The following is a 24887-nucleotide window of genomic DNA, read 5'->3' on the forward strand; positions in this document are numbered from 1 at the left end:
ATAAAGGGCAAGCCAAGGAATCTATTTACTTTGTTATAAATGCTTCATCTCATTTTCAGTTCAAATCTGAAGGTCTCTATTGTGTTTAACTGACACTTCAGACACTTACTTATTTGACTTTCAAGGTATTTCAGATAGTAGTATGAAACTTTGGCCAGTTAGACAAAGGCAAGTTATCACAGAAAAGCAGTAACAGACATCACAGTTTTAAGCAAAATTCAAATAAAGAGAAATATCCATATGCCTAAGGTGTACCAAGAGAATTACGAAAACCAAACAAAAAAACCCCAAAAACCAACACTGAGCCTGGATACTCAGCTGGTCCACATCACTAATAACTTTATAGGAACGAGTTTTGGTAGCTTTCTACCCTATGCTGACTTACCGCATCATCTACAGATCAGGAAGAAGGCAGGGGGTGGTAGGGGTGGTGTGTGTGACAAGACAAATGTTTGCTTACTACAATGCTCATGGCCCATTAGAGACCCCTTCAGCTTCCAAGGTAAACAAGTTTGAGAAAGCTACAAAAGAGAGAATGACCGTTTTGTACTCTTCAGGATTGAGGCAGAAAGCTGCCGTGCACAGCACCTCGTGACCAAGCCAAGAAAGCCCTACAAGCTGTAAGGAGACTGGCCTCCTCCATATTATGTGTCACAATTTTTCCACCCTCCAAGTCCCGTATCAAGGTTAACAACTTTAAAAATCAAGATTATTTATCAGTAACGCCATCTGAAGTGTATAACCTCACATACTTTATCTATTAAATATTATCAGTAATGTTCAGGAAAGTGTCCTGAACTTCAAGTCAGAGATCAGATCTGGCTGTGCATCTGTCCCACGCTACAGCCCTCTCTTTAGAGTATGGCCTTATTACCTGTTTCCATCAGAAAGTTAACTCAACAAGCTGCTTAAAGCTTTAATTTTTTGATAAACAAAAGGAAACTTCTTCCAGCCTACAGTAAGCTATCCAGATTCTTCAATAGTTTGGGGTTTTGAGAGAGAAAAACAACATGTTAATACTTGCTTTTGTACCTGAGGCGTGCAGCAGCCACTGAAGCTTCATCTTTTGAAGAGGCCCCCCCAACACATAGTTCTTGATCCAATTTTGCTTATCCAGAATGCAGATCTCTGCTATGTAGTACACAGTAAGCATCCTTCACATTTCATGACCTCATTTGTCCACCCTAGGACAACTTGATTGACTAAATGAATCTTTGTACATAATCTAGATCCCTTGTAGTGTCTACTCGTCTCCATCTATTGTCACAATCAACACCCACCCTGAGCAAGTCTGGGCAATGATTTCATATTTTATATCAGACAACTGATATAAATATTGATCAGTTCTAGCCAGATCTTACAGCAGTATGAGACAGTATTAAATACACTCTTACTGCCTAGATTATCCCATCAATTCTATCGAAAAAAGCATCAGACAACACTGAGATGTAAATAGGTTTAATATCCTTCTAAAAAAGGAATGTCCCGTTGGACCAGAAAACATATTAATAACAAATTTGGTTTCACTCTGACTCAACAACATTCACTGCCATTATTTTCCACACTATCAATTTTACTGGCTTTTTCTACTAATGGATCTGACTGGTTAAGAGTCTCCCTTTTCAATATTATAAATAATTAAATAAAGGTCACAGAAATATATAATGATTTGGGTTGGAAGAGTCCTTTAGAGATCATGTAGTCCAAGCCCCCTGCCATGGGGGCCTAGATAAGATGCTTATGATAGTCTGCAATCTTGCAAACCAAAGGAATCCTCAGTTTCCAGGAACATACCTTCTAGAAAAGCAAGGCCAGTGTTGAAGTTGCAATGTTCTTGAAACAAGAAGCACTGCTATGCCTTTTAGCTATCCTAGAATTTCCTCTCTCAGCACCATACAATGACCACCTGGAATGGGGTGAACAAGTCAGTAATCCTCACTTTACAAAACTGGATGGACTGCAGAAAAAAAAAGTCCCTTACAGAATCAAAGCCTGTATTCACTGCAGTCTGCCCAGTGACTCAAAGCCAGAAAACATTCATTTCCCTCTCTCCACATACTCCCATTTCCAGAATGATGGGAAGGTTTAAATCTGAACAGACTGCAAAGCTCGAAGAGCACAGCTATTTATGAACTAGCCCGAAAATCTTTGCATTTTGGCAATGTGCCTACAAACAAATCATTACAGAGCTTCTTTTAGCGATAAAAAGAATTTGTATCATATACACAGTCCAGATTACTGCCAGAAAATGGCATTTATTTTACTATCTCCTTCCTGCCATTAAGCTGCAAAATTAGCATTCAAGTTAAAACCCGAAGCGCAGCTTCTTAGTCCTTTTCTTGCTAAGGAGGAAAAATGAGGTTCTGGAATGTCTGTCCTCTCTCGACTCCTTCCTGTAACATCCCTTTAGGAAGAACACTAAACTGTGCTTCTTGGAAGCTGGAAATCTATAGTTGGAGCGCAACACCAGTGCTGGTTTTCATGTGGAAATCTGAAGGAGTCTGTTGACCTTCAATTCTTCAGACAATGACTGAAGGGAAAAATACCACTTTTCTGTTCAGAAGGCACATTGTTGTAAAGTTTCCACTGTGACAAGTTCCTTTGAATCTTAGGAGCGCCATTTCTCTGCTCTTTGGCTGATCTTATCAGAAATTCGAGAGTAGTTCTAGAACATAACAATGTAAGCAAGCATATGCTTTAGGCCTGTTTTCAACTATCTCTAAGTTCTGCCCACAGAAACACATTTTAAAATGGAGAACACGTTGGGTAAATAATCTCACTTGCCTTAAGACCGTGCAAGAAATGAGAGCCCAGAACAAAACTCTGATACTCCCACTTTTAATGAGGTATGGTATATCCTTAATCAAGTGCTTCCAGAATAATTTTGCCTTTGTACTTTCAAGATCATTGGCCAAAAGGATTTTCACTCTGCTGATGTTTCAGATGTTCTTTTACATCATCTAATTTACTCAAACTCTTTTAAAAGCAGTCTCAAATTTTGACTAAATAATTATGTGAATTCTTCAGAGCATTTTAGATTATCTTTCAATAAAAGCCCTCATTCACTTGAAACAAACAAACTTGTTGCAATCATAAATTGTCATTCTTCTGCTGCACATAGGCCACAATGCATAGAATCAGTCTTTCATACAAATCAGAAATCAGGCCTCCTGTATACTTACACTCCAGAGGTTCTAGACACTTAATTCTACGGAAATGCAAAACAATCCTTCCAATTTTAATCCTATTCTTTGCAAATTCACAGAGTGTTAAAGGTACCAACACAGTACAGATATCTAGTGAGATGGAAATTATACAACAGAGGTATAAATGCACCCAGAGTTGAATAATGATACCAGAAAATAACTAAACCTGAAGGACAAATGACAATGGCTGGAAGAAAACAGTTTTACTGCTTTATCCATATTCACTTTATTCTGGGAACTTTCCAGATTCTTTTGTGGTAACAGTGATAGACAAGAAGGTAAACAGGTAGAAATCAGACTTGATTATATCACTTCATAGAGTTCCAAGCGACATGCTTCCAGGGACAGATTATCTTCTAAATAAGAATTTCAGAGTGTGCTTTGGTAGGGACAGAAAAGGTTTAATGCTAAAACCAAATCTTAGAGCACCAGAGTGAACAAGAGCAAGAAACATGAGAGCTCAATTGTACAGTGCACATCATTAAGTAAGTTTATTTTAAAATTAAAATATCACTCTTTTATAGCAATGACACAGAAGTTAAAAAAACAAAAGTTTACATTTAGTACAAGAATTTGCTGCCTGAATGTGGTCCAAAAAAAAGTCAGATCACATCGCCAAAGACTGCTAGAGAAAACTGCAGTAAAACCTGCTCTAGTAAATGTAGCACTTCTCTTGTCTTATCTTCTCTTGTCTTGTTCCTTTATCTCGTCTATCTTGTCTTCTTCTCTTATCTTCTTATACTTCTCTTGTCTACAGCTCATCCTTCTCATGTAGGTTAACAGTATTTATACTATCACTCTCAAACCTTTTAACAGACACGCTGTTTATTAATGCCTTTACTATGCCTGTGAGAAGTCAAGTCATAATGGCGGAAAAAGATTCCAGAAAACCTTTTACCACTTTTGAGAAAGTTGTGTTCTCTGGATTTCAAGTAGTAGAAGTGTAATTTCTTGAGGTCTGTAGTTTCTTGATGTCGATTTAAAGATGCACAGAAAGTTTGAGAGTTTGCACACACCTACTACTTACACACATGACATGCAAGCTTTTGTTCAACGCTTGAGACTATAATTTTGCTATTAAATGACATCAATCTGTGTTCATTAGAGTGTGCAAACTGAAGCATAAATCAGACTTGAGTAAGCAGCTTACTCTATCAAAACTGGTCCTTTTCTCCCTCACCCCCTCTTCTTTTACACTGCTTCTGTGTTAACTCAAGGCACCCCTCTGATTCTTGAGTTGATTAGCTGATCCAATACTAATCTGACAGGAACTGTTCACAGTTTTACTAGGTGACCTTCCCGGTAAATAAAGTTGGTTGAGATAAGGGACTTAAGGAGCCTGGGCTAGTGCAACAGGAAAAAGGAAGCATCAGCTTCCATTTTATTGAGATTCACTACAATATACTGTCTGTGGATCATGTGCAAGACCAAGTTTCTTTTCGACACGTATCAGTTGGATGCCAAATGACCTCCAGACCTCCTTTTTGTAGCGTTCATGAGAAAGGAGCCTAGGAACTGAGCTAGGCAGGGATTAAGGAAAGTTAAACTAATGATTGCTTCAATAGGCTGCTGCATTCTCAAAACTTCCAACAGCTGTCAGGATGACACTTTCAGAAATTTGACAGGTTTCACTGGTTGCATGTATGGTATTTGATGCAGACTCAGAAGTGCATGTTAACCAGTAACACTAGTAACTGCAATGCAAGTCTCCTAAACCCCAGAAAGAGCAGAACTCTTCTGTGTTAGGGTTTCTTTTTGGACAGAGTCACCACTCAGTTACTTGAGGGCCAAACTGACCATGCACATACCTATGTAGTATTAAGTTCTGGACTTAAAGTCCCATGTCTCAAAGCTCAACTGTTTGTGATGCCAATTCACCATCAAGATGTCACTGGTGCCCTGAAGCTACCACCACAGGGATTTCCGAAGCGTGATGCAGTCTGAATCTGTTCTAATGTTCCTGTTGCTTCCTTCAGCTGCTGACAGATGCTCGCCCACTCTCTTCTTGATCTGTATCCTGACGGAACTCTGCCTTGATAAGAACACATCACCGTAACACAGGCAGGATAGTTCAGAAAAAGTAGACATCTTGATTAACACTGATTCATGGGATATTATATGACTTACTACTTATACACAATTCTCTTAAAATACAAGTTACAAAACACATGTCATTGCATCTACACCACCACTGTTAACCCCCATATTAAACTGGAGTCTAAACATGACTTGGAGTTTTTTGCTCTTATCTTGATCTCACCAGATGAATAATTAATAGTGTTTAACACAACATTCAAGTCATTTAATGTTTCTTGGAGGAGCATGTCAGATTCAGTAACTCGAGAGTATTCAGCATAATGGACAAGATACATTCAAGAGTATATTATAAACTGCTATTTTTCTTATTGCAGTCCTGTAACATCCTTTCCAGCAAGCCATATTGCTTTTTTTCAGCAACTCCTCTGTGCCCATTCTGCCAACTGACCTTTTATCAACTGGTCTTTTGTTAGGGGAAAGCAGCGATAGGCAGTGCCGTGCCATGCCATTCCTCCTAAAACCCCATTGCGCATTTTCAGTATTTCATCAGCTTATGTTCTTTGGATTGTAAGTAATTAACTGGAAAAGCACAGCACCTTAAAACGTCCCCTGACATCCCCTAACTTCTGCACAAAGTTATTCTAAAATAACAGCTTTGTCATTTAGAGTTTACATTCTCTCTTAATCTGACAGACTTGTAAACACAGACACATCAGAGTTTCCAAAAGGGTAACTACATTCACCCTCTAAGCAGGGTGTGCAAAGCTGTTTTTGCTGTCACAGGACCAAAAAGAGTCTTTCATTAGTGCTGTGCCAAAGACCCTTTCAGCCTATTGGTCAAAATGTTAAGTACTTGAAGGTTCCTGGAGTTTAGTTCTTTTCCTTTGTAGGTCACCTTCTTCTAAAAGCTACACTCCATTTAATATAGCACTTGGAAACAGTTTTATACAACTGGTCACGGGTGATTGCTTGCTGGCACTCATTAAAAACAAGCACTAGCATTTAACACTCGTTTAGCAAATAGTCCTGGGACAAAGTCATTTTTTGGCTTCGGCAACCTTGCTAATACATCCTTATTAGAACTAGCTGCCTCATTAAATAGCTTCAGATGAAAAGGGTTTGTTGAATCTCTAAGCAGTAGCGACGACCGATTTTCTGTCAATGCCCAGTACTTGACAAGGAGCAAAGACCCCAAACGCTCCTATGTGCTCATCAGTACACTTTGGGAGAAAGCCTGCAGAAAGTGCTTCTACTACAGAAGATTCTCATGTGCCATTTTCTGCTCCTCTGTCATTGTTGATCCTGACAGCAGAGAAAGAAAACAAGCACACTGGGCTTATGGAAAAAAATGCTCTGTTCAAAAAATAAACAAAAAGAGGCTGAAAGTGTACTGCTGAAGTTAACAGAAGAGCAGAGTCGATCAATCTAAAACAGCTGGAGAAAGATGCAAGTTAATCCACCAGTACACCACTATTTTATCTTATATCACTGTGAAAGGAGTCATCTCCCCCATTGCTGCCCAGATCAGGCAGATACAATCTCCAGGAGAACAAAGGCAAAAACTGTGGAATCTAACCCTTGTCCAGGGAAACTGTTGTGCCAGTGAATTATAAACAAAACCACTCCCTCCCCCTCCTAGTTTTCAACAAGCAGCACAGCAAGCAATGGTTACAAAACCAGCTGGCAGGCAGCAAACTCAGTAGAGCATCAACACTTCCCCTCTCAAATAGCTAAGACTCTACATGCACCCTTTCTGTCAATACCAAAACCTATTTCTATAGATAATACGTACACATTTCTGGAACAGAAAAGACTCTCAGTTAAGTTCTAAGTGCCAAGTTAAAAGCCTCGAGTTATTTGCTCTTCTTCAATTATTCTAGAACTTCTCTTTTGCACCTGAAAACGTTACATCCTTCCACCTCCCTCCTTTGAGTGACTTTAGTATTTATGCTCTTGTAGCTACATGCAGGTATATCATTAAATTTGTCAGAGGTCAAGTAAGTTCCACTTGAAGTCAAAACCCATGCCTCCTGAGAAGCAATCCAGATGAGTATTTGCTCAATTTTCTTCTGCCCATTCAGACGGCTTGAGAGCTACCCACACCTCCTCCCAAACACTTACTGTAGATTATCAAACTCCTTATATCAACAAGTCTCCACTTCATGGTGCATTTTGGTGCCAAACAGGACAACTACACAAGGCAGCTCAACTGCATGAGAGAACTCATCATTCAGGAACAGGAAAGCCTGACAACTGGAATAAAGTCAAATAAAATGGTTCTTTTGTTTACCTCCTGTCACTGACAGGTTAAAATATAAAAGGAAAAAGTCAAGCACGAGTTTTTAGGGCTGCATAAAGAGCCCATTCACCAGGTTATAAGAAGTAACAAGCATTTGATCGTGTAAGCTTACCAAAGCCACAGTAAGAGAGATTTCTTTAGGAACTATCGCTACTGGAATTAACAGCAGTTAACACACAGAAACTCTAGGACAGCAGAAAGGATGTTGTCCCAAAGCAAACCAATGCAATCCAGCATGCTACAGGAGGGAAGCATCTGCTGAAAAAATGCCTTATCAGCATATGCACAGCACATGTAAATTAGAGCAAGAAAAACAAGTTTAAACTGCTGAAGAACAAGATGAATTATGCAGCTTGCCTGATGCTTTTCTCACCACCAAATCTTAAACATTCAGATAAATGGCCACTATTCCTCAAAGTCACAGAAGTGCATCACTCCTCTGATGTTATACTGAACGCATGTTTAAACAAGATAGCAAGATGTGTATCTATACTTTGGAACAGATACTTGGAAGAGGGGATAATCTATGAACATATACACACTCTAGGAGAAAACATAGTCATGGGTTAAAATACAGACTAAGGTTCAGGTGTTAAAAGGGTATTGATTTTATATGATCCATATCTTCTCATAAACATCATTACAGAACTGACAGATCAACAGCACTGGCAGAGGGATGCAGCTATTTTACTATTATTGTGGATAACCATGCTCAATACAGCTAATGAACTTTTGCCACATGTATTCAGTGAATGACACAACTTACAGAGAGTAACATCTTTCATGTAATTTTTAGACCACAGCTATGCAACCACTCAAATAGGTTACTGGTGCCAGAGAAAAAACTCTCAGGAAAACAGAAACAAAACAAAACCATACTTTTAGGACTAAACTTGATTTCTTAATCCCACCTCCATTTTTTTCCCCATGAAGAAGTTTTATTTCTAGGGAGGACCAATATTTTGGCCCATCAAAATTAGAAATAGATAATAGTGCAAGCTGTGGGGGAGATGGAAAATTATTCTGAACAATACAATGATATGCTTCCACACACCCCCTTAGAAAAGGCTATTAAAATAATTCATCAAAAGCAGCTAGTACCCCTTAATTGCTCTGACTGCTTCCTCTTATGAGTGGAGCAGAAAGTGAATATACAAGTAGCAGAGGGAAAGGAATTTTTATAGGAAAGTTTGGGGCAGATTTTATATAAAGGAGCTGCAATGATGTAAATATAGAAGCAGCAGGAAAAGTAAACAATGCTGCATTATCACAGGTATTGTGATAATGCAGCACACACATTTTTACACTAATACCTCAAAAGTCTTAGGCCCAGTAAATTTTGGAGAAGTATCGTAATTATCATAAGTATCTATATTATGATATTCAAGAAAGTCAGTATGCTTAGCTTGTCTTAAGTAGAAGCATTTGAAAGCATGTTAAATGACCACGGTTGTTCTACCATCAAGACGCTCTATAGCTCTCATCCACTTTCCTTTCTCCAACATGGAAATTCCCCAGTTGTTACTACCAGCTTCAACGTGGTTACATTTAGCTACTGGAATACTAATGCAATGGGCACCACTCAAGTCCTTTTATAAGGCTAGGTTTAGCTTGTGCGCCCAAGTACTATTGCCATCCACAGAAGAACAATAACTTTGTATTACAGTGATCTAAACAAGAGCATCTTCAAAACCAAAGGAAAACCATGCTTTTGAATAATAATTCATCCCTACTGAGGCAGTTACGCTTAGCCAGAATGTACAGTAGAGCAAAAAAGTGAATTCTAGCTGGCATTGGAGTAACAGCTGCACTGAGGCTTATACAAGACAAAGGATGATATATAACATAATGTTTTTTCCAGATTATTTAGAACGCTGCAGTATTTCATATAATAAAGGCCATTTGGCAAGCTAATACTGGCAATTTTGACAGCAGAGTGTTTTGGGATGAACTTTTAAGATGAAAAAAAATTAAAAGATATGACAGTATTAAAAACAAGAAACCACAGAGGAAAGGAATAAAGTTTAGGCTGAAAGTAAAAAAAGCAGACAGCCATATAAGGCAGAGAAAGTGATACAGTCCAAGACAGAACAGCAAGGCCCAAATGGCAAAAAAAAGATTTCTGTGGCAGCATTTAGCGAACTGGGAAAGAGAGAAGACATCAAATACAGGAAAGATAAATATTTGTAGTGAGCCAAAACAAAAGAAACTTCTGTTGAAAGCATGAGAGCAAACGCAAAGACACCCCAATAGGCTAACAAATGCCAAGAATGCCTGAAAAAGAAGATAGAATGAGAGTACTTTAACCATTTTACTTCCACAGTTCTAAAATTAAACACACTGACTCATCCATGTAATTTCTATTTAGCTAAGCAAATGCACAGAAAGATTTACAGATCATAATCATTACGGGCTTTTACTTTGGGCTACTCCACCTGCAGGTAACAGGTAACTCACATTATTCAATCAGGAAAGTCAGAGACAAGAATGAAAGTAGCCTTCAAAAAAGATGATCCCAAACACATTGTCAGGTAAACACGCATGTTCAAAATAACTGCTAGTACAATCTTTTTTCTAACCTTAGCAAATTCTGCTATTTGCTAAGACTTTGCACCTTATACACATATATTACAACCTTTCACACAGTGCAAAGAAAAAGACTGCGTATTTCCTGTTATCAAGATACTAAGAACGTCCTATAGAAGTTTCAGCAGTGTACAACAGAGTGCACTGGCTTGGCTTATCAGCCACAAATACCTGTTCTGATTCTCATTAAAAGGACACTTGCAAGTGAATTCCATAAGGCTCAAACTCATCAAGTTAAGGCAATCTAATACAGGTTGTGTCAGCTATGATAGTGGTCCATGCACATACCCAGAATCTCTGGCAAATGCAATTAAAGCAACAGCCCAACTCTTCTGCATAGAAGGCTACATTAAGTAGTATCAGCATGTTTTTGCTGCTGGCTAAAACTACACAGTTTCTGTAACTGAGCTGATACAGTAAACTCATTAAGTCATGATAAATTTAATAGCGAGCTTAGGATGAATGCCTCTTCCACTTAACTGTGCTGATAACCATCTGTATATATCCTGGGAGAAGCATTAATTACAGTTCCGAAACTCTCTAACCAGAAGGTACTTCTGTCCAATTCCTGGCCATTACCCTTGTATAACACCTAATTAAGCTGTGGAACACCTTTCCGCAGGATGCTGTGGCTGCTAAAATTTACAAAGGCTCATGCACCAAAAATCCAAACACATTGCCACCAGCTCCGAGTATCTGTGAGCCACCAATTACTACAGGCTGGGAGAGTACCCTTGGGAAGTAACACAACATACTTCCCCACCCTCGTACTCGTCCTTACGAGCCAGAGTTACTGGCTACTGTCCGAGATAGGATATCACGCACTTTGGATGTTTGGTCTAATCCAGAACGGCCATTCTTCCAACAAGAATGCTCGCTAACAGATGTTTCTGTCCTAATCTCCAAAATGATTGCCAAGGTTCAGATTACATTCAGCCAGAGTCAATGTATCTTCTCCTTTCACTTATTATTAATTGAAGGTTACAGAACAAAAATCTCTTCATATGAGCAGTGTCTCAGTAGAGAACAAACCAGTATGAGTCCCACTTCTTTGAGGAAGGAATAAAAAGAAAATATATATAAAGCTGGTAAACTCACATTTATGCCCAGTGTTGTCACCCAAGTTCCCTTACATTCATCTGAATATTTCTGGCATCTTCCTGCTTTTAATACAATTATTTAGCAGGCTTAAAGAGTTTGTAGGCTCACAGTTAACATTTCTGGAACTTATTTCAAGCACTGAAGCACTTATGTCAAAACTCATGTTTCTTAGCAAGCCTAACAGATAATCCTATAACTTACATTTTCCTGGTCAGAAGGCGGCGGCGGCTCCACTAAAAGCAGCCTCTGCTCAGAGCTGTCCTCTTCAAAGGCTGCCTCTGTTGTTGCAGTGCCAGACATGTGTCCTTTTCTGAGCCGTAGACCTGGCTCTGGAGAACCAGCATTATCGAGTTCCGTTAGTTCATTCATGAGATGCTGGGAGCCTTCTCAAATATTCTCTTTCCTCTTGGTTCAGTTTGGCTGTTTATGTGCTGGCTCTGAAAAACAAACAGTCTGTATAACTGAACTGAAGTTTAAAAGAAGAGTATAAGAATTGGCTGAAAGAAAAGCATGCTTAAAAGCTCCCAAACAGCTATGATAACTATTTCTGTATGTACACAAACTCTCACAGGATCAGTGATAGAGACTTCTAAACTGCTGGACAATAGATTCCCATTTTGTGATCACTAATACTTTCATAAGCTAACACAAGTTAAACACAACTTTGAAAGATAATAGAAAGTGAGGTCCACAAAACAGTAAATTCACAAAAGCACAGTGATGTTTTTATAAATTATTTTTATTTTTACAAAGCTGCAAACACTTGGCTGTTGATTCTATGTACGAATTAAGCTCTATAGTTACAAGCTTCCTGTGGGTATGAAGCTCGTATCCAAGCTCAATCATGTGGGCTAAGTTTCACCAAAACTAGAACGCTAAGTACTAGTACAGCTGCTCGGGTAATAGCAAGCAAGCAGAGATCAAGCAGCAACTAACTTCAGACAGACTGCAACGAGGGTAATAGTACACACAGTGATTATGTTTCTGTTGCTTAAATGAACATGTTCACAATTGCTGCTAGCAATGGGTCTGTATACTTACTTGTGTTAGGAATTAGACCAGACAGATGTAAACACCATTCATTCCATGACAGCAACCAGAAACAGATTAAAAACCATAACCTATGCTTTCTACTCAGAAAAGTAACTACATTTTGCACTTAGAACATCAAGGATGTGGGGTAAATTTAACTCAAGATTCTAAAGTTCAATTAGATTTGCAGAAAATTACCTTATTACCTGTTAATCTGAGCCCTCATCCAAGAGTATTATTGGTTACCTATTCATCTTGTACATCACTGTGTGGTGGTCACCTCATTAGTCAGTTGAGAGATACCTATTTGACACTGGTAGCCTTGGGAGGCACAACAGCCAGAGCACTGCAGTCAGAGTGCCAGAAATTATCAGAATGAATTAGCATTCAGCTGAGGCTTCAGAATCACTCTGAATGAGAATCTATTTGCTTTGTACTGATCACTTGGTGTCATTCTTATTACTGTACCATCTAAGCACTTAGATGTGACTAACACATAACATTAAGATAACCAATCTAACAAGTTTTAACTTGCCAGGGAGCATGATTAGATTGGAATTTTAGTGCCCAATGAAAGATGCTGAACTTTGTCGTAATGTAGGAAAGAAAATTAAAAATGTAAGATAGGGGATTGATATTGGCAGTCTTGTAATAAAATGTCACCTCAAAAAAGCCAACAAATAATGTACTCCCTTTCAGGGACTAATCTCATTTACATATAACTGCAAGATAATTCTCAGCTGACAAATGTGCTATAGTTAATTTCGCTGCAGCAGTTTGTAATATTATACCCCCTCAGCTGGCTGGCAATCCCCAGAGGAGAGAGCTGCTAATGAGCAGGTAACAGACTTTGCATAACTAAATGATACCTCAGCTGTCCGAGTTCAGTATGGCACACTGCTTTAATCACCCAAGAAGGTAAGTTTACAATATGACAGCCAAGCAGATGGTATGCCCACTTTCCTGCTAACTCCACTACAGGGTCAGTAACCTCCATCTGGGAAGTAACATCTAAAACAGCCACAGCTGTTTACTTGGTAAACACAAGAGCCACAGGACTACCACCCCATGAGAATCGAGCCAAGGCTTAACAACATTACACAGGAAGCCAAATGAAGAAGTTGAACAAGTAGATTTTAAGACCAAGGACAAATATTTAGAAAGCCATAGAACAACTGAAATCTCGACTGGTTTTGTCGTATTTCAAGCAGCCAATTCACAATTCTATTTTTATGCAAGAAGCACGAAGACATCATCACATTGCCATTTGGCAAAACTGATCTAGGGAAAAAAGAAAACGATGCAATAAGAACTGCAGTTTGAAATGGAGCTGAATGTTTAATTTAAAAGACAACTTATAAGAGTCTAAATTCAATACAGTAAGCTGAACCAATTTGAATCTACAGCTAAAATAAAGAGATGCAAGTAATCAGAGTAGCTGTTTGTAAACAACAGTTACACACACACGCCCCCTACCTGATACTCCGCACAACATTTCAAACAGGTAGCTAGTTGAAAGAGCAATAGTTAGTTTCACAGATTGGTCATTTTGCATTAGACATTTAACCAGCAAGTTTTACTAGTTTTTCTTTCTACCAGCTTTAAGCAATAGAATTGCCACTGTGTGCTGCATTACCTGCTGTATTGCCTAAGAGCATGTCCTTACATCACCTCTATGACATGGTGGGAGCCAATGTAACAACCAACATAACAGGCTTAACCACATTTAGCCAAGATGCTTGTGAAAAGTTCTTCTAATACAAGAGTGCCAAGAGACAGGCACTAAAATCAGGCCTTGAAGATTTACTTCACTATACTCGCTGCCAAGCAATCACTAAGGTTAAAAATAAAAGATGCATTTCACCTCCAGTGAGCGATACTTGCATTCAGCAGTCGAGTTGAACTTTAGAGCTCTGCAGAAATAGAAGTTGTCATTTCTTGAAATTACAGTGGAATTCCTCAATGAGCTAGGATGTTTTCACGTTGTCCTTCATGCAGGATCCTTTTAGTGCTAAATATGCTTGCCCTTACTGAGCATGCAAAGGTAAGCAAGCCAAAACATAGTCCAAGAGCCTCACTACTGGATTTTATTCCTTAAAAAAAAAAAGATGTAAAAATGTACCACAAAAGCCAAAGAGACATGCCTGACTGCAACATGGAGTTGCTAACAGAAAAGTGCTAATAGTCAGAACTATTTGTTCGCAAGTTAAAAACAGCAGTCTGAGATTATGAACAGGAAAGGCATAGATGGTCTTTAATTTCTATTATAAAGTTTCTATGAGTCCACAGTTCAGTGAAGGATTTGGATGACTACGATGACCTTTTCCTATGAGAAGTCATGATGGTTGAAATGCAGCAAAGAGGCATTCGGTCTCTAAGAATAGGCAGTTTAGGAAAAACAAAATCTAGAAACTGAAAGCTATAGAACACTTGAGATCTTGGAAGAGATTGTTTTGTGTTTCACTGAGATTATAAATGTCATAAGTCCTTTAACATTTTTTGTAGCATGCAACACACTGAAAGCTTTCATTAAAACTAGCTTCCATTTAAAGAGGAAGTTGCCATGTACAACTGAAAATCTACTTAATGACTGCATACATAATAAGCATAATATCAGCATGTAGATCAATCAGTGAGTTCCTGCCATGTTTAAAATCAGCTGAGAAAAGCATCTACAGAGTTTGGTTTGGTTGGATTTTTTTAAATACAAAACTTCTAAAGGCTACATCAGCTTTTAGAAAGGACTTACCAGTTTAATGCTATCATAGTTCTAAACACAGCCTATAAACACAAAATGTAGCACTCCATTAGTTGACTTCATATGCTGCTGCCACCACACAACCTATAATAGCCTAGGTGGTGATCACCCCAGATGCTCACTCCACCCCAGTTCAGAAGTCAACCTCACAGTGAGGGGAGTCAGTACCAGTTTGAGGCTGCAGACGGACACTTGTAATCTTTCTGAAAAGAGAATCAGAAGGCAGTACTAGTTCAGCACTTAACAATTGTGCAACATCAGAAGAGTCAGCATCCACAATTACAGCATATTTAGGACACTGCTTCACTCCTCAAGATGACAAGGACAGAGTAGTTACACAAACTTAAGCACCACAAGATGATGCTACTATTCTTTGTACAATCTTCCTGGATACTCCTCAGGATAAGTGATATGATCCTTCTAACCTCTCAGAATTCACCTGACACGACTGGTTTTCTAAGCTAAACAATGCCACATGGTAGCAAAAGAAAGAAACCACACTAAGGATAGGTGTTTGTAGTTAAATTTAAGAGATCTGTTACTCCCTTTTCAGGATAAGAGAGTCCTGGATGGTCAGACTACCTCTCACTACCCTTAAGAGCAAAGCAATCTCTCCAGCATTCAACTCTTCTCAGCATATTCTTCCTATAATAAGCACAAGAATGATCCCTTCAAAGGTGTTTCACTCTGTCTGTAGCTGGTATTTGGAAGAAGAATAAAAATTGTATCCCCTTCCATTCCCCTCTCACTTATTCAACAGTCTTTTTGATAGAAACTTTCCTGATCAGGAAGATAATGTCATCCACCATATGCGCTTCCCTTTCTAATCCTCTTCAAAGCATCCATTAAACTAGCACAAGCAATGAATACACATCGGACAGATCTTCCTAAGATTAGCTCATTCTCCCTAACAAAGTTTAGTTATCAAAAGAACAAGAAGTCATCATGACAATTTCAGGCTACATCATTTCTCAGAACATTCATTAATATTTAACAAAGGGCTTGAGTGCTTGAAAATTCTTGTAAGAGATACTATCTCAATCTATAAATTTGCCTTGTGTCTACATATCATCACAGCTACAACCGCATCACTAGCTAGTTAGCTACATCCATGCCAGCAGAATGGCACTGTTAATTGAACAGTAAACCACTTATGTTGAGTAACTTTACCAAATCCAAAGTTGTTTAGAGTAGGCATTAGAAACAAAACAGGCACAACTCCATTTTGAGAACTGTTAGCACAGGTACAATGGCAAAACACAACATGAGCAACCCATGAGCAGACTGTTTGTGATAAGAACACACCTTATATGGGGTGATGGAAGGGATTTTTTTTCCTGTAAAATACTTAATTCTGGCTACCTCAACTGAAATAAGGTATGCTAAACAAAATGTAGGTTTTGGCACACTGTAGTTCTACTTCTGTCTCCTGGTAGGGAGGTTCTGTCAAAGATAGTCCCTCCCTACCAACAGTATTCAGCAACATCACACAAAATCTTAAGTTATTCTCAGATGACACTGGCATCATCCTATCACCCATCTGGTTCCCTTACTCCCTAGCAGCAGTGCTGCTGATCAATTTTGTTCATCAACAGTGAGCTGTTGGCAAGGTGTTGGGTTTCGTGCTCCAGGGGGGAGGCAGTCGTCCTTGACTTTCTGCCTATGTGGCACCTGGTCCATTTACCAGGGAAATCAGGCAAGCACCAGCATTATTACAAGGTAGGTGTATACAGTTCGGGCTACGGAAAACAGGAAGAAGTCATACAGCAAACATTGTGTCACGAGTTAAGACTGCTGTTGCGCATCACCCCTGCATGTAGCCTAGCTGGGTCACTTATTAACTGATACATGAGGTATCCACTAGTTGTCTGCTTTTCTCATTATGCATAGAGCAAAGCAGAAGAGATAAGAAATCCACACATTTTAAGTAGGTGTGCAAGTTGTCCCTACATTAGAAGGCCATAGCTAAAATGTTAACAGTAGTATTGAAAGATCCAACAGCATAACTTTAAATAAAGGATTTTTATCCTCACACACACCCCAAGTCTTTCAGTAATTGAGCTTTTTCAATTAAAGAGTTAAACATCCACAGCAATATTCCAAATATTCTCCCAAACCAGTGTCAAAACCAAAGCAAATGAGGGTATGTATGAAAGGGGGAAGGGGGGGGGGGGGGAAGTCACTGAAAACCTTGCTTTCTCAATGTACCCTAAAGGAAAAGTATGAATAGGGCTGTAAAAATTCTTTGGAGGTCATCTTTAACAATGAGGAACAATGAGGAAGCAATCCAGCACCTCTTCTCTTAGATGTAATTTCCCTAGATAAAGAGACATCTACAAAACAAAGATTAGGCTCCTGCAGAGGGTCAGTGGCCAAAAAGCTGTCTTTGTAACTTGTAAACTGTCACTGGACACTTCAGCCTAAGCTATTTCACAGCAGGCTGCAGAGGCAAACAATCAAGCACATTCTGATGCATTTGGATCCAAAGAAAGGGAACAAGCTAGCAGCCTGCCTACGTTAACGCAATGCTTCCATTTCAGAGGATCCCATTACATTGTTACAACATTTGTCCAATTTGTACTGCAAATTGGACCCCAGTTTTGTAACTGGGTTAAGCTTTACATCAGAGGTTGGCCCACCCCCAGTGCACAATGTCCAGTTGTTACAGACTGGATGACTGCTGTAAATTAGTGCTACTCTTCAATAAATAAAACCAAGAGAATTGTCTCAAAAGCAGTAAAAAGAGAAGTTCAAGTTCTTTTCACACCACATTCCACAAGAATCTACAGCCCAGACCTGGAACGCTTGCTTTTGGTTCATTTTCATTACATGGCTCGGTTTCTCCAAGTGAGAAACATTCCACCGTTGTGCCCATTTATGATTTTATTTCTATGGCATGTTAGTAACTCACACCAACTTACTTCACACTTGCCAACAACAAAAAGACACACTTGGGTTTTGTTAGTAACACTTTGAATCACAGACCGTCTAAAAGTGAAAGACAGAAGTGAGACGTTACTTTCCTCTTAAGTGAAAACTCTTAATACATCCTTTTAACTACTGCCTCAAGGACATCCACTTCACAGAACTGTTGAGTAAAGATGAAGAAACCATCTTTGGAGCAGGCACTAAAATCCACAGCTAGACTACTAAACTGAAGTTATATTCGTTTAACCCCTCTACACAGAGGATCTTATTGCATGAGAATGTAAATGGCAGCAAAATCAACAGCAGCAATGAAGAGAGCAAACATTCCTCTACTCTGGCAGGTACAACACTCTCCCCCAAGAAAGTATAAGTTTGAACATTCCTAGAAACTGAATTGAGACCTTTTATAATTCAAGAATACGCTCCAAGGCCTAGAGCAACAGTACAAAACAAATGCTACCACCCTGCTTTTAAAATCAAAGAGGAATAAACGCATTTCAGGCTGCAAACTTAAAGCAGGAAAGCAGTAAGACAGTTGCCTTCAGTGCTTCTAATTGGCTTGCTTGGACATGTCTTCATTTAGGTGTCATCGCTGTGCAGATTCAAGGGCTGGCTGTCATGAAGACAAGGCAGCCCCACTCTTCCCTGGGTGGGCTTCAAACAGCCCCACTTCTCATGGCTCAGTTCACTATCAGAGACAACATGACAGAAAGGGCATGACCACACACCTAAAAATTTTGATTCTTTCTGTATTTTATGGGCAGTATTTTCCTAACCTGTTAAGGACTGACAGTTATTTCTTGGCTCAAGCCTTTAATTGTCACATACCATGGCCTTTATTACGACCTGTTGACCGGCTTATTATGACCTAGCATAGCAAACCAAACACCTCACCAAGATTAGTAATTTTAATACAGTGGTTGGGATCTCAGAAGCTTGGTTGAAAAAAGCTGACCATCACAATCTTCACAGTTTTTGGAAGCATCTGCTGTTTAGTTTTGCTGATAAGCTTTATTCATGAGGCTATGAGCTTGCTCATCAGTGTTTTAATTTGTGGCTGAAAGATTTGGTCTACAAAATATGTTTGCATTCCTGTATATGTAAAAAATAAGGACAAAGAAAACTTACTCCTTTACTTACGCCCAACAACAGCATTTCTTCAGTGGAAAACAGCACATATTCCTCTCCTCAAAAACTATAATGTTGTTTTGCCACAAGTCAGACAGCTCTAAAAATTTGTTATTTTTCTGTAGCAGAAGTATCATAAGAACGCTGTAGGAATAACACTGACACCCACAGCATCATATCAGTCTAAGATCCAAAGAGCAGCGCAGCATCTTTTTCAGACTCTTTCTTAACCAAAACTTAAGCAGGAGAGGCAGATCTACTCTAACTAGACTGCACCCAACTTATGTCAATCAGAAAGAGATTTAGTCAAATGGCTGAAGTTCTAGATAAGACCAGGTAAAATTATTATTAATTACAAATCTTCGCTTCCTTAATGCAATAGCCAGAGAATAATTTGTTTTCTAAAAGATAATCGTTGTTGAGAGTTATGAAATAAGCTGAAGTGAACTTTTAGTCTCCTCTAGCATTTAATGCTACTCTTTCAGATAAACATTTCTTTCTTGGTAATATTGTTTGAAATAATCTCAAATTCTGAGACAAGAACACTGATATCACAATATATCACTGATGTAAGTTAATCTTTTACTTTCTACTGTACTATAACTAAGGAGCTATGGCAAAACACCCACAGCCTACTTATGATACTCTGATGTTACTGCTAAAGTTTGAAGAGCCAAACTTACTACCCATCTACATGCAAGCCCTTTAAGTAGGGATTTAGCTACACACAGGACCTAGACCTAAACCAAGACATTTGCACACAAAGACATTTTGTTGTTTTTTGTTTTAACATCTTGACATAACACTTTCTGCTAGTATAACTGTGTTCCCTGCAGAGGTTTTTGCTAGTATAGCTGCAGCCTGCAGTCTAATCAGTAGCTATGCTAGTAAAAATATTAAGTTTGAAACAGTTTAAGACCATAAACATGCTCCAAGTTAATTTTCACGTAACCAGGAAGCATTTTGGGAATATACACATTAGGTATTTTCCGTTACTTAGTATCACTTATTGACGCATTCAGATGGCCACTGGGAGGGGAGGGAAGAATCTTTGTCTCTTCCAACTCCAAAAATAACCCCAAACCCTAAAAAATGCTGTAAATAAGCTGTGGCAATGAGAAGTGCTTCACGTCTATATACTTTCAGTGAAAAATACACTGTCCCTTCTTTGTAGCATGTAATTGCAATCCACCCAGAGCTACACTGCTTGTTTAGTAAAACAAGGACTGGCTGTAACATTGGATGAATGGCAGTCAACACCATTAAAGGAAAATAAAGATTATTTTGTTACATCAAACCACCTAGATAACTTGCAACAGAAGAGATATTGACAACAGGAGACCAAGCAAAAAATTCTTCAAAGGAAATAGACACAATATTTACCCTTATAAAAATCATAGAGTAATAGTCAGGGTTGGAAAGGACCTTAAGATCATCTAGTTCCAACCCCCCTGCCATGGGCAGGGACACCTCCCACTAGACCATGTCACTCAAGACTCTGTCCAACCTGCCCTTGAACCCTGCCAGGAATGGAGCATTCACAACTTCCTTGGGCAACCTGTTCCAGTGCATCACCACCCTCACAGTAAAGAACTTCTTCCTCATATATAACCTAAACTTACAACACAGGAATAAAACCATAATTTCACATAAACCAGAAGAAGTTGGAGTTAGACATCCAGGCTGCCTTTATCATAGACAGAATACAGTATTTACCATAATTATAAAATCCATAAAAGAAAACACAAGACTATTGTGTGAAGCACTTGCACTAAGTACAATGGCTATATTTCACAACAAAGCTCTACTGGCTACCCTCAGACCTACACAGGTCACCACAAGGCATAAGATGGCAGAAAAGAGAGGATGCCTCCAAGATCCTTTATGTGCTCCTGCTCGGGAACCTGGAATCACAAGGAGGTTTGTAACACCCTTCCTGGACTTGTGAGTGATAGGTGGGATTTGTGGACATGGAACCAGGGGAAACCAGAACCACGGAGCCCTGTAAATACAGCACTACCAGTGCTAGCAGCAGGCCATAAGCTCCGTATTGAGCTGCAAGACCTCAAAGACTGAGGCTTGTCAGGCTGGCTCTGTCCAAACCTTTCTTGACCTGCGTTTTACTCAGCTTAGCTGTGACAGCAGCTTCTCTACTTGTCTAGATGTCTATGGCTAATTTATTTTACTTTTGTTTACCATGGTGTGATATTACCTCCAGTTATCCTCCACAGAGAGTGGTATTTACAATGATGTTGAGAAATGCTGGCCTAGTATGACAACAGAGGCCCTGAGAAGCGAAGAAACAGGATGCGGTGCAGAGGAGTACAGGCGTGGGATAAGAAATAGGGCACAAACTTGCCTGGACAACGGGTGGAAGTAACTCCAAGGAAAAGGACAGAAACCAAAAAGTGCATGTGTTACAATTTCAGCTGCATTCAGCAACATTTTCCCTCTAAGTACTCCAGCTGCAATATTCTTGATTTTCCTTTTAAGAACTTTAATTTGTCCAGAATAATGATTCTTAAATCAGACTGTTAAGATTTCCATTATACCAACAATAAATCTTTGTCTTTCGTTTTTATAGACACAGACACATGCGCAAGGGAAGCTTCCTCTTTCCCCATAAACAAGAATGTAACAACATGGATGGAGTCCTTCATTCCTTCTCTCATTTCGTAACCCTGAAGAACATTGTTAGTCTTTAAAACATTACTATTATATTGTAATTTTCCTGTAATGTGTGAAACAGTCCCAGGAAAAGCAACTACGTGGGCAGTCTGAACTTGTAACACATTCTTCAGAGGGAACTCTTCGTGCCAGGGTGACCCAGTCAATGTTGGTTTGTATCAAAGGGTCTTTCATACATGTATGTATGAACACATAAACACAAAAAACAAACCAGTAAGCTAAGCAGTTACTGTGTGCACTTTCTGTTTGCAGAAAGAAGTTCTAGATATTACAGAAGACACTCAATTTCTTTAAGGAACCCTAAGAACAGGAAGGAAATATGGGCAAGTTGGTAAGTATCCACAGTCTGAAGAGTAGGAAGGGTAGGAATTTGGGTTGATTTCCTCAACAAGGGCCCAGACAGGAGGAACACTAACAGAGAGCAAGAACTGGGTCAGCAAACTATTTGTCCTGGTTTTCAAATACTCACTGAAGGTACTCTTACCCTAGCCCAACTGCATCTGTAAGGGGTGCTAATACAAGTTTCTACTATTCAGATAAACTATTTTGGAAAAAAGAAAAGATACCTTGCGCTGACACAACACCTACTGTCAATGGAGTTAGCAAATAAGGGATCTCATTCTAGCATAAGTTTGTTCTCTGTAAGAAAAATATGCTATCTAGTGTAATTTTGATGCACAGACTAACTACCATGTCCGTGGCTGTGACTGAGAGGTAACATCTCTTCAGATTCATCTCATATGCACAGGCTGAAGCTATCATCAGGACTGAAAAAAATGCAGGCCAAGCTTCTTGGTTGAAACCGAGTGCTACACATAGGAGCCAACCACTAATCTGTATGCCAAAGATGTACTTGGAAACCTAGCCGAGAACTCTATACAGGGGTCAGATGTAAACAGAGCATAAGCACTGCCTTATCCACTTCTAATACCCCCAGGTATACTATTATGAAAGGTTCCTCCAGTGCCAGCAGCACAGTTGTGGCATGCATGAAAAAAGTAGACACTGAGAGATTTGTAAGTCCTAATGAGTTAATAATCAGTGTAGCTAATTTATTGTTACAAGAGAGCAGAAGTCTTGAAGGACAACTGACCTGTCCAGATAACCAGGCAATCCCTGACCGATGTAGGCAAGCAAGCAGCTGTAGCTAAGGAAACAAGAGAACAAAGTGACACATGCCTTGCATTTATGAAATACAAAATCTGGTATCTATTTTTACCATGTTAGTAGTAGCAGCTAGTTAATAGTTCACCAGTTTTACATCATATTATACACATTTGCTAAATTGAGAAGTTATTTGCTTTGCAATAGCAAAAAAAAGTTTTATTTATAACCAGAGCTGACCGGTCAAGATTGCAATAAGATTTCAACAGAGCACAAGATTTCCCAATCTTTGTGCCTGCAGCACCATGCAAAACAATGAGAAAAAGTGGAAATACCAAGCACTACCTGTCAGCCAAGGTAAAGCCACAGAGTCAGACGGCAACACAAAATACATACACAAAAATAAGTTGTTTGTGACACAGGAAATTGGTAAAGCTTGGAACTCCTTGCCACTGGATGAGGATTCACAGGGAAACTGGACAAACACACAGGATAAATCCATCAACGGGTGTTAAGCACATGAAGCCACCTCTAGCTCTAGAAGCTTCTAGATACCGATGCATATCTGCCGTATATTGCTTGGATATTTATGCTTAGAAGCTATTTTCTTCCTTAGGGGATAGGCATCCTTACTAAAACCTTAGTCCTCTCTGAGGAAGGACAGCAAAGGGCCTAATGCATGAAGACAAAACAGGGAAGAAGTCAAATGACTATGAGACAAAATTAAAAAACCCACAGAAGAAAGGATGAGGGCTGCAAATTTCCCAGAGACACCACACAAAGCACCCTAACAATCCCAATAACTCCCCAAAGGCATCCAAGAAGCCAGCAGACACTACTCTGAAATGCTGTAGCCAGCGACCCACATAAAAGGACATGGGAACAGAAAAACTCTATAGTTGCCAGAATCTCATTTGCCAAGTTTCTTCCTACTCCCCTGAACAGCCAGCTTGGCTAGGACCAGTAGGTGGTCCTGCAACTTGGCCAGGCTTCAGGCTCAAAGGGTATAAACAGAAAGGTTAGGGACAAAGCACAGCCAAAGCCTCAGTAAGATGTGCTGCAACCTGGCACATTTGGCAGACACACATCAGGATTTCATCATGTGGCAGGTCACACATCAAGTGAACCACATCACGAACCCATAGCACAACTCTCATGCTACCCATCAACTTAACCCAGTGAAACACAAAACCTGCTGAGCACAAGCTAGCCCAGAGCTTCTTGGTCCCTCTGCTTCAGGCAGGAGGTCTTGTCACTTTGTGCATGGGTGAGACACCAGGGCAAGAAAACTAAGCAAGTGGAGCACAAGGATGTTTCACAGCCTGGAGGCATTCTGGGTGGATATTATGCAGCCTACTTGGGTTACACACACGAGGGTGGACAGAGAGTCTCATGGGGCAGAAGCTTAAGCAGCAGCTCCACAACGAACACAGGATCCTGAGCCAGAGAGATTTCTAGTTTGACCCAGCCTGGTTTATGTTACAGCTATTCTGGAATTCCAAATTTCAATGGAATGACTCGCCCTTTTCCAGAGACTCAAGGAAATCAAGACACTCTGTGTGTCCCAATTTTGGTTCTTACATACAAATTAGGTAAGATCTGTTAACCACTATGATTTTGCTTTGTTCCACAAATAAACTGTCACACAGCAATTTGATGTCATTGATTTTCACTGCCAAAGTCAGAACAGTAAGAGAAAAAAAGAAAAAAAGAAAATCCACACCACCCCTCCAAAACAACACCCACCTGAAACAAACACAACAAACCTGGGAGGAAAAACAAAAATCAATCCCACACAGCAGAAAAACACCCACCCAAAAAACCACCCTTATCAAATACCAGATCACACTGCCACAGTTTCCCTCCTGAAGGGGAAAAGAATAACTAATTAAAGTCCTGCCTCCACAACTGGTTTATACTCTCACGCATGTACCTAGCACTCACCTCAGCTACCAACTCCAATCTGGAAGCCAAGCTTGCTACATTGTCACCTCACTTCAGAAACATAGAAATTTCTTGT

General features: G+C 39.5%; 1 protein-coding gene across 2 annotated transcripts in view; it reads right to left on the reverse strand.

Moving 5' to 3' along the window:
- ADIPOR2 (adiponectin receptor 2) overlaps positions 1-24887 on the reverse strand; it is a 45406-nt gene that overhangs the window by 10358 nt on the left and 10161 nt on the right. Inside the window, exons 1-2 of one of the 2 annotated variants that reach the window (XM_030478605.1) lie at positions 18842-19152; positions 11431-11666 (exon numbers count right to left, since the gene is read on the reverse strand). In XM_030478605.1, coding sequence (XP_030334465.1) covers positions 11431-11598 — 168 coding nt within the window. In that variant the 5' untranslated portion in view covers positions 11599-11666; positions 18842-19152. Of the gene's footprint in view, positions 1-11430; positions 11667-18841; positions 19153-24887 lie in introns of those variants that run through there. The other variant, XM_030478604.1, reaches the window with a different exon arrangement.

The sequence above is a fragment of the Strigops habroptila genome, chromosome 3, assembly GCF_004027225.2.
Source record: "Strigops habroptila isolate Jane chromosome 3, bStrHab1.2.pri, whole genome shotgun sequence".
NCBI lineage: Eukaryota > Metazoa > Chordata > Aves > Psittaciformes > Psittacidae > Strigops > Strigops habroptila.